The sequence below is a fragment of the Gavia stellata genome, chromosome 30, assembly GCF_030936135.1.
Source record: "Gavia stellata isolate bGavSte3 chromosome 30, bGavSte3.hap2, whole genome shotgun sequence".
NCBI classification, from domain to species: Eukaryota; Metazoa; Chordata; class Aves; order Gaviiformes; family Gaviidae; genus Gavia; species Gavia stellata.
In genome coordinates, this window is record NC_082623.1 from 6,579,628 (window position 1) to 6,590,675 (window position 11,048).

General features: G+C 42.3%; 1 protein-coding gene across 2 annotated transcripts; it reads left to right on the forward strand.

The window, feature by feature from the left end:
- Window positions 1-4,638: 4,638 nt before the first annotated feature.
- On the forward strand, window positions 4,639-10,750 carry DDX20 (DEAD-box helicase 20). 2 transcript variants are annotated; one of them, XM_059831188.1, is made up of 11 exons: window positions 4,639-4,834; window positions 4,920-5,014; window positions 5,232-5,400; window positions 5,691-5,805; window positions 5,891-6,033; window positions 6,417-6,555; window positions 6,950-7,012; window positions 7,707-7,785; window positions 8,491-8,596; window positions 8,683-8,784; window positions 9,480-10,750. In XM_059831188.1, the coding sequence occupies exons 1-11, from the start codon at window positions 4,639-4,641 to the stop codon at window positions 10,577-10,579; spliced, it is 2,307 nt and encodes a 768-aa protein (XP_059687171.1). In that variant the 3' UTR covers window positions 10,580-10,750. The 2 variants fall into 2 exon arrangements, with proteins under 2 accessions (XP_059687171.1, XP_059687172.1); XM_059831189.1 differs by lacking the exon at window positions 4,639-4,834 and having other exon boundaries at window positions 6,950-7,008; window positions 7,703-7,785.
- Window positions 10,751-11,048: the final 298 nt, after the last annotated feature.

An 11,048-nucleotide genomic window follows, 5' to 3' on the forward strand; every position in this document is an offset into this window, starting at 1 on the left:
TCCCTTCACAGCTGAAGGCTTATCTCATTTGTTGTCTTTCAGTTCATTGATCTGGTTTCTCAGGGCTTTCACGTGACAACTGTGTTTATCGCTGAATTTTCTTTCATTTTTACTTTCTTGCACACTGCACACAAACCTTTCAGAATTTCTTCCCACTTAAGCTGCAGCATGACCTGAATTGCATCCATCTTTGTTTAAATCCACTGGGGCATAAACATCTAGCCAAAATAGGTAAGACTACAATGTCAAAACTTTAATTCTGGTTTTATATTTGTGCATAAAGAGATAAATTACCTCCGAATATTTGACCATTTCTTCCATTAAGCCTAATTTATTGTATGCAGTCTCTGCCCTTGTGGCCTTTACAGTTCCTGACATGGCCCTACCTCACTATGCTCCCATCTCAAAAGTAAAACTTTTAATTCTGCTCCAGCCAAATTCCAGCTCCTGACATTCCTCTGCTTGCACTGGAGTGCCAGGAATAAGTACCAGGGTAGGAAAATCCTTGTGCATTCACTGTGCTGTCTTGTGTTAAACAACTATTGGATTACATCTCGCCTGGCTGCCTTTTGGTGACCTAGATCCTGTTCATACTAGCTGAAAAATGATTTAGCAAACCTCGGTATAAAAGCGTATCTAAGATTAAAATGGGCTGATACTTATTTATCTGGAGGAAAAAGACAGAAGTGAACTACTGGCATTTCTCACTGGTATAGTTGCAATAGCTACTCTGAACCGATACCCTGATGTCTGCTTTCTTTTTATCTGTAGCTGCATCTGTACACGCATCTGTGGTGACCCCCGTCTACTTTAGATTTCATCCAAAATTTGTGGAGTTCTTCTGGACCCTTCTGAAGGACATGCCTGACAAGGAACCAAATCCATTCAGCAGAAGGACACTGAAATGAGCCTTAGATGGATGTAAGACCCCATCATCATCGTCATTATAAATAACAACTCCATGCACCAGGCTTACTGGAAAAAATCTAAGACTTTGCCAGTTACTAAAGCAACAAAGAAGATTCTGCTGCCCCAAAGACTTGCTACTCATTGGTAACTTGCCATCCAGCTTTTTTTTTTCAAGGGTGCTTGGAGTCAATTTTTGGTGGTGAATATGAACTCACTGTCTATGCTAATATCAATGGCCCTTTCACTGTAATGTGCTTTACTGTACAGAGAGCAAATACAGTTTCCATGGCAGTGTAAACACAAATACATACCACACTCCAAGGGTGAGTCACACGTGCAGCAGAGAACGGAGAAAGTTCACTGTCTTCATCTGACACATCTGGGAGAGGAGGATGAGATTATCTCACTTTAAAAATATTTTATAAATATTACATAAACCAGGATTTGTTCTGAGTAATTCTATGTCTTCGCAGATATGAAAGACAAATCCTTTGAAGCTAAAGGAATAAGACAAGGCAAGTGCTTGCTTACAGTAGCAATGCTCTATAATGAATCTATTAAAAGATATACACAACCCGATAGTTCTGGAAGCCAATGCAAATTCTCCGTGAGCAGTTTATCCCAGTCTTTCAAAGAGTTACAACAAGAACTTAGCTGTTGTGAATGAAGAGCAAGTTTCACAGAAAGAGGAGATGGATAAATCTGTGATGACTACTTAGTACTCGTACTAAGTACTGGTCAAGACATTTCTTTGCACTGCACGTGTTAGCCTTAGGAGGTCTCGGCACAATGCAAACTACACATTGAACATGTGATATGAACCTTTGCCTTGTTGCTGGTCTCTTATAAGATCATTTATCTAAAGCTGATATTTTGATATATAGACTCAGAGGAAAATGAATCTTGGATGGAATTAAATATGTAATCTGCACTTCATAACAGGGATAAAAAAGCGGTGAGCCCTGTCTTGGGGGAATAAAACATGCTCTCAGTACATATGGGAGCAAGAGTTTTCCCTAGCAAGAGTTTTCTTCTAAGCCCCAAAACCTAGAGGTTGGTTTATGACCACAAGCTAGACAGTTTATATCCCTTCATAAGAACCAATTGTATTTTAACATTACAGCTCAGAAGGAGGTCTTACCTACTTCTTTTATTAACCAAAATCCTTTCCCAGGACTATTCTGCCTACAGAGTATTCAGATTAATTGTCAAGATTTCCAAATGCTGCTTTGAACAGGAATGCTTCCTTTAGATCCTACTGCAAGCGAATGCAAAGCAATGTCACAGCAAAACTGCAGATTCCTCTTGGCTGGGCTGACACGTGAACGTCGACAATGTGAATTCAGTACTTGAGAGTCACTGAGGTAAAACAAGGCCTGAAGGTTGAGGATTGCTATTTATACACTGACTCATGGCAGAGTGCACAACATACAGAGAGTTTAAAACAAAGTTAGTAGCAGTAGCAGTTAAGATCATCTACGGGAATAAGGGTTAGGGAGAAACAAAACCTTTCATTAGATCAACTGATACAGCTGCAGGAGCATGACCTAAATCTAACACAGCCCCACCAGTAAGGGCCAAAACCAAAGGGAGAGGGACAATAAATCTGCCAGTCGTGGTGTCGAAGGGTTTCTCAGCATACAGCCATTGAGATGGTTTAGAATCTGTCCTTCTAGCATCCGATGGAAAATTAAATAAATACCTATAAACAGCAGCATCTTGCTGAATTAAGGTGATGTGTCTGAATGGCTCGTTAACAGTGCACCACGGAGAATAATGTCTGTCTCCAAATCACCTCGGTTGTATTGCAACCTCTCCCCTGCTACCTCGGGGAGAAAAGGAATAGGTGAGGAAAATAGAGGGGGAGCAGTTCATGGCGACGGCTGTTTTGCGCTGTTTTATCACCTCTTCTCTGCCCTTCCCCCATGGGAACAGTCACTTCTGATTGCTCTTCATTGTCTGTTTAAATCACATCAATTTAAAAGGGCTATGAGAGGCTGTATTTATTCAAACGTTTGTTATGTCCAGGTGCCTTTGTTTGTCTCCTTTCCCAGATTTATCCAGAGATAATTATCTCATGTTGGAGATTCATTTCCCCTTGAGGACCAATGGGAATATCCACTTAAAAATTAAAAAATAATTGGAACTAACAGAATGCTTGTAGTTAGCTATCCTGTTACCTCTGCTCCGGGGCACAGTTCTCACCCCTACCATCTGGTCTGTCCTGACTTGGTAGAGGTAAGTTCTCCAAACTGGAACTGTTTTTCATTGTCCTGTGAGGCCCCACTCTTGGTTTGTACTCAGATATTCGTATGAAAACATCATAATACTAAAAAATAACAACTGAATAGAATGTGCCAGACTTTTCCTCCCTCATCAGGAATATAATCATGAGGAATTTCAAAGGCGTGACAAAGACTATGGTACACCAAAACCATTAAAATTCATTTAGGCCGCCTGGCAATGTAAGAATAATGACAGTGTATGTGCTTGTACAGTAGAAGCCACTATTGAGATTTTTGAAATCCCACTGCAATGAATGGAAGCTGCATGTCCAGAGCCTCTGAACTGCTATGGCAATAAAAGATGATATGCATAAAACCACCCACGATTTAAAATAAGTGGTCTACAGAGGGTAGTAAGTAATGCACATACAGCAGATTAACACATTTGGCCTTTGCTGAAGTGAATGCTATACTATTAATTTTTCGTAGTACCCTGGCTTTTAAATCTTGTTTCTCTATGCAGTACAGCTGTATCCCAGACACTGAGTGTTTAATGAGAAACACATTTCTACCATCAGGTTGGTGGAAGGAGGGCTGAAACTAGAGGGGGCAGAACTAAATGTCCCCACTGTTCCGTTACAGTGGGATAGCTGAGAGATGAGTGGTGACTGCTTTCTCTCCAAACTAACAGATACAGACACCTTGGGCACCGACTGTCAGCAAGCTTGTTGACACTGTTTTGCCAAGACGATCAATTTTGCCCTCCTCATCCTCTTTTGCAGCCTTTCCCATCATTCCTTTGCTGACCCTTCCTTTCCTCTTACGACTCCCTCTCTTTCCCTCAGCTCATTCCTCTCTTCGCCCGTTCCCGCCTGTCCTGCGGGCCAGCTGCCTGCTTCGCCCTGCGCTGGGCTGCCCGTCCTCCGCCATGCCCGGAGCCACGCTTCCCTCCCCGGCGCAGATGTAGGCCCTAGTTAAAGCTCTCGCTCGTGGGGCTTGTGGCGAGGCCTCCGGCTCTCACTGGTTTGCTTCTGCTGACATTTACAGAGGTTTTGTCCTCTGTGATATTTCTAAGTTTACGCTTTTGTGCGGCTCGTAGAACAAATGACCCAGGGACCTATGAAAGGCTGTTCAGCTGCAAAGGTTAAACTCCTCCATCTGAAGGACTGCTGTTTCATAAACATCATCATTAATTGCTTCTGTGTAGACAAGTGCACCTATTGAGATACACAGCGGGGAGTCACAGCCTCGGTTATCGGCATAAACAGGAAAAAATTGCTAATGTTGGTAGAAGAAAATAACGAGCCAGGAAACCAGCGGCGGAGCCCGCGCGGGCCCCTCACAGAGCCCCCCCGCCCCACGCGCCCCCGCCAGCCAATCGGCGGCCGCGGCGCCCCCTGGCGGCACGGCGCGCTGGGGGCAGGGGTCGCCCAGGGCGCGTGCGCGGCGCGGGCTAAAGACGCGTCTCGCGAGGCGCCGCCCGCCGCCGCTTTCTCCCCCCAAGATGGCGGCGCCCGCGGACGCGCCGGTGGCGGCTGAGGGACGGTTCCGCACGCGCGATGTGTTGGTGCCCGGCGGCCCGTCCGACTTCGGGTCGCTGCTGCTGTCGGCGCCGGTGCTGGCGGGGCTGGAGGCGGCTGGGTTCCACAGGCCGTCGCCAGTCCAGCTGAAGGCAATCCCGCTGGGGCGCTGCGGCCTGGGTGAGCGGGCGGGCGGGTGAGGGGCCGGGCGCGGGGCTGGGGGCACCCTGGGGCCTCCGCTGACCTCTGTGGCGGCTCTTTCCAGATCTCATCGTGCAGGCCAAGTCTGGCACTGGCAAAACCTGCGTGTTCTCCACCATCGCCCTGGACGCGGTGCTGCTGGAGAGCCCCGCCACGCAGGTGAGCCCCGGGTTGCTGCAGCGTGCTGGCCCGGCCCGCCTGTAGCGTACGCGGCGGGAGGGGGGGCTTGCCTTTGTGGGAAGGAATCGCTCTTTTTTTTGGGGAAACGATATTGTCGCCTGCGAGACATAGTATTTGAAATCATCACGACTCGATGCTGGGCTTTAATCTTTGGAACCATTCTGCAGCTTTCAAATTCAATGCTTGGCCCTTACAGATTCTGATCTTGGCTCCTACGCGAGAGATTGCTGTGCAGATTCATGCTGTAATCACAACTATTGGAATAAAAATGGAAGGCTTGGAATGCCACGTCTTCATTGGAGGAACTCCTTTGAACCAGGACAAAATCAGACTAAAGAAGTGCCACATAGCAGTTGGCTCCCCAGGTATGGATGAGCTTCATTGTGCTTCAGATAACCGTGTGATACTTCACAGTACAATAACAAGTGCTTTTGAAATCTGTCGGGTTTTGGGGTTTTTTTTCTAGTATTAGGGTGTAGTTTCAGAGGCCAGTGTCAGAGACATTGAGACCAGGTATTTTTAGTGAGGGATTATTCAAAATATGCCTCTTCTTAAGGCTTATTAAAATTAATTTCTGAAAAAAATTAAAAATTCATCATTAGAACCTTTCAATTAATATTTTTGAAGTTCATTTCATTTCTTGCTTCATGTGTAGGTCGAATAAAACAGCTCATAGAGTTGGACTATTTGAATACAGCCAGTATCCGGCTTTTCATTCTTGATGAAGCAGACAAGCTTCTAGAAGAAGGCAGCTTTCAGGAACAAATCAAGTAAGAAAAACATTTATCTATCTCATGCATTTATCAGTAGATTAGATACATATTTGTTAGTCATTCCCATTTCTTTGTCTCACAGTTGGATTTATTCTTCACTACCGGCCAATAAACAGATGCTTGCTGTTTCAGCTACTTATCCTGAATCGTTAGCTAATGCTTTGACCAGGTATATGAGAGAGCCAACATTTGTGAGGTTGAACCCTACCGATCCAAGTCTCATTGGTAAGTAGAGGTTCATTTATGCTGATACTGTTATCAGTAGATAAAGAGTAGTATACTAAAACCAGAATATGTACCTTTTAAAATTTGTGATTCTTCATAATTTCCCTCTACAGGTGAGTTGGGTAGTTTATGAAGTATTTATTCCTAGTGTTGATGTATTTAAAACGTCAGTGATGAATGTAACTTTCTGCTTTTTCTATCCATTCAAAAAATATTTCAGCCTTTTAAGAAAAAGCTGTTCTGTAGGTTCTTATTTGGCACATGTATGTGCTTGTTTAAGTTTAAAATCTTTGTTTTAGCTGTGGTGACACATGTTGACGGCAGCATAGCTTCATGTGTATTTTTATGGAAATCCTTAATCTCTTTTTTTGTTTCATGCTCAGGGCTGAAGCAGTATTACAAGATTGTGAATTCCCATCCGCTTCCGCATAAAACATTTGAGGAAAAAACCCAGCACCTACAGGAGTTGTTCAGCAAGATTCCATTTAATCAAGCCTTAGTCTTCTCAAATTTGCATAGCAGGTAATAAATTTGATACAAAACCTGTAAAAAGCATGGTTGAATGCAGTGGTTGTAATGTCCAGTCATGGATAAACTTAAATAGACCTTCTGTAAGGTCTCAAAGCAGTATGCAAACTTCATATCTGAAATACAGCCAGAGGAATGCAGTATGAAATACTGGAAGTAAAGGAATGCTTTAGCATGAAGGTACCTCATACACTGTTCAGAGTACAGTGAGACCTGATACCCTGTTGTCCTTTTCCATCTGTAAGGTGACTGATCTAGACAGAAAGATGAAAGTGACAGGTTTGGAATGTAGTCCTTGGCTGTAAAGAATAGCCTGTTGTTAAGAAATGCACAGGGGTTGTTAGGTCTGCAGTTTTATTTACAATTTTCATTGTGTATATTCAATCAGGGCTCAACATCTAGCTGAAATACTAACATCCAGAGGCTTTCCTGCTGAGTGCATTTCAGGTAAGTCCATTCAAAACTTTCTGATTCTATTGAAGTTGTGCATAAATGTGACCTAAAACAGGAAAATAAATCTCAAATCTTGGTTTGCATGGCCTCTGGTTAAATAACTAAGAATAGCATTTGAATCTTTATAGGTCTTTAGGATGTAAATATTAATTAATTTTTACATTGACTAACTTTCCTGTTTCCAAATTTGCTTGAGAGTAATTTTTATGAATGTCCAGATGAGTGCATTAGCTTATTTTTAAAGAGAAAGTTTATGTACTTTTGCAGGTTGAAGCAGTGTTGCTTTGGAATGCAGATGTTGAATTAAATCTCATTTTTTCTAGCTTCTCTGTAAAAAGCTGGTAGCTGGCGCTCAATGTTTATTAGAAACCTTGAATTTTTACTTGAACAGTGTTCTGGCTTATGTGTTTGTTTAAAATTTGTCTAAAGTCAGTGTTGTTCAGGTGGGCTAAGTATCTACATAATTGGTTTCTCTTTAAAAACAAGCAAAAGAATTGCTTTTGTAATGGATTTCCTTATTTTCAAGTTTTTGTTTGTTCCTTGTTTACTCATTTGGAACTGATGTTTGAGGAAGTTTCTCTCAACCGTATTTCTCATCTCATCTATGGTTTTACAAAGCAGTGTCTTCCAGAATTTGAGGGGCATAAAACAGAAAAATGTAATCTGTTTCTAATTTTTGTCTTTCTAGGCAGCATGAATCAAAATCAACGACTTGATGCTATGGCTAAATTAAAGCAATTCCACTGTAGAGTTCTGATTTCCACAGACTTGGTGAGTTAGTGTTTTATAGTATATGTGAGCATTTTTACATAAAGTTACTTCAGAGAATTTAGATTTGACTTAAAATTGAGTAGAACATAAATGTACTGGTAAAGCACGTGGATTGAGTGCTGTGCACGACTTACTTTCACTGTGAAACTTGTCCCCTATTCCTCACCTGGTTCAAAAATAATTGTTAATTTATCTGCTGCTTTGCAGAAGCTTATAGATATTTCGGAGCAGTAGAGTTGTTTACTTTGGATAGGAGCTATGGGAAGGAATAGTTTGTATGTACAATATGCTCACAAAAGTAACATCCCAGACAACTTCAAATAGAGCAGTGGTTATGCTTGAGGCACTCTCAGCATTTTCATGGTTGATGTATTTTTCTCTCAGTTGATCGTTTGAGGTCCTGCCATGAAAAGATTACTGCTGTCAGGTTGAATTTTTTGATGCTGGGGGAAAAACATGCTTGCTTGTATTTGATACATAGAAGGCATAAGAAAAATGATCCCTAATTTTCATGGTCCCAATGCAATATGCCTATTCCACCCGTAATACTGTAAGCTGGCTGGAAAACTGTAGGTGCTTTACGGTGTATTGTAACAATGGAAAGTTACTATATGAGCAGTTACTCCCAAGTGTGTTGTATTTATTTAAAGATCTGTTCAGCATATTCAGTTACCTATCCCCTTCTCTCCTTCTCGCTTTCTCAAGACATCTCGTGGAATTGATGCTGAAAAAGTGAATCTGGTTATCAACCTGGATGTGCCTGTGGACTGGGAAACGTACATGCATCGTATTGGCAGAGCTGGGCGCTTTGGTAAAAGGAGTCACGTGGATTTCTTGAGCTTGCACTAGCTTCGCTGGCTGTGGTTAGGTAATTACACTTTCTGTTGTGTATTGCAGGAACTTTAGGCTTATCTGTCACATACTGCTGCCGTGGAGAAGAGGAAAACATGATGATGAAAATTGCGCAGAAATGTAATCTTCAGCTTCTTCCTCTACCAGGTATGCTCTGTCCTGTTGTTTTGCAACTGTTGTTTTGTTGGTTGTTTTCTGTTTATTCAGAGCTTCAAGCCAAGTCCACAGGGAACTGACATGTATCTTCTCTGCTGAAGTTGCATTAATTTTGGTTCAGGTTTTTCATGGTCAGTGCTAATGACTACTTGTGTAACTGCTGCAGTTGTGCGAAGCAATAGAGAACGAACATAGTGCATGTCTGTGGATAGGGAGAGGAACTGAGCATCCACCTGTTGCTTAAGCAACTACGTAACTACTTGGATTTCCAGCAATCTAGTATTAGGCTTTCTCAGCCTGTAAGATACAGTAGGAGAAGGAAGGAAGGAATAATTGAAACAGCAGAAGATTTCCTACCCTTGCCTTGCCAGAAGCTGTTCTGCTAGAAATGAGCGTTTGTCGTCTTAGATAAGTTCTAAGTTTTTATCTGGTTAAGTAGGATATGAAAAATAGGTGACAGGTAATGCAGTGCTGCTTGTCTTGACCAACTTTTTGATGCCTTCCATGAAGAAAATGTTCTGGCAACTTGAGCTCTTTCAAGAATTGAAAGGGTCAGTTTGTAGCCCTAACTTAACATGTCTTAACATGTTATCTGTGACTTTTGCAAAGCTTTACTTTGGTACTCATTTGAGTTCTAGAGGGAAGGATGCACTTAATTGAGTGCCTGCTTGTTTCCCTTTGTGCAGAGCCTATATCTCCTGGAATGATGGATCATTATGAAGATGGGGAGGTAGAAGTCAAACCTGTTAGACATACAGGTGCTTCAGTGAATTCTGACACTGAGTGTCTTAGACCAGAGGAACCAGTACTGCAGCTTGTCCAAAATAGTTTTTCAGAGGTACCTCAGCCTCTTCCTAATCTTCCAGGTGGTAAGTCTTCTGTAGAAAGGCCAAAAAAGGCTCTGAAGCAAAAGCAGGTAAAATGCACAAATTCTGCAAATATAGAAAAAAGTAGCAGAACCCCCCAAACTTCCAGTTGCCACACAGAACAGAGGAATCAAGTCAAAACTGTCTCCAGAATGGATGGACAACATAACACTCGGTCTCCAGATGAGGAGGCCTTAAAAAAAAATCTTCCTAGAATTCCGTGCTTGTCATCTTTCAAAACCCAACAGAACAATCCCTGGAGCTTCTCAGAGTTTGTTGAAGACTATGAGTATTTCATTAAAGAAGGGTTGGAGAGAGAGGTTGAAATTTTAAGAAGCTATTCAGGCCCAGGAGAACAATGTGAGCTCCCCAGAAATGGTGGTGTAGAGTGGAAAGAGGTGGAACATAATACAGAGGTGGTGCGAAACGGTGTTGTGTCTGGTGGCAGTGATGGTTCATACAGTTCCAGGGCTTCCTCCAATAGTAGGGAAAATAACTCATGCTTTGAAGCATTTTCAGACACACAGGAGAAGAATGCTGTTGCCACGACGCGTCAGGGTTGTGCAGGCTTCTGTCCTACACCCGAGAAGCCTCGGGAGCTATCACAAGTCCCAAAGCAAAATCAAGTGAAAAAGAAAGTTCTGAAACAAAGCACTAAACAAAAGAAAAGCCATTACCATCAATTCCCCAGTCCTTCCACGAGAAAAACTGAAGATGATTGCTCCTGCAGCTCCTGGGATGATGGTGTTCCATATGAGGCTTGGAGTTACAAAAGCTACTGGAAATCTTATTATCAGGCATGGCAAAACTACTATGCTGCAGTGTCTCACTACAGGAAAAGTTACAGACAGTTTAACTGGATGAATGCTTATCATGTCAACTCAGTGTATCTTCAGGAACTGCTGAAAAGTGGTGATTGATGTAATGATGTTGCTGTTAGGGACGGGCTGCTTGGTACCGTGAAGGGACATTATCTGTGAAAACGTAACTGCTGGTCTACAAGTACGTTGACAAACATAAACAAACATTGTTTAAGATTGAAGAAAATGTTGTCGTCTTCAAAGTGAGCTGTGTCTAGGTAAATGTTTTTTTACATGCACTCCAGTGATGGTGTTACAGCAAGTTGTTAATAAAAGAAATGAAAGACAGCTGGATGTTCAGTTGCGATCTTTACAATCCAAAGTAAACAAAGGAAGGTGAAAGGCAGCCACTTACATGTAAGAGATCTCAGTACGGAGAAAATACAAACCAACCCCAGTTTCATTTGCTTGACTTAGGTATTTCACGTGACTTTACGGTGAAGATGAATTCACTGTAAGACTAATAGTCTGTTTATAGTTGGAGATCATTCAGTTTTCTGTAATTCTCCTATTAAACACCAGGCACTGA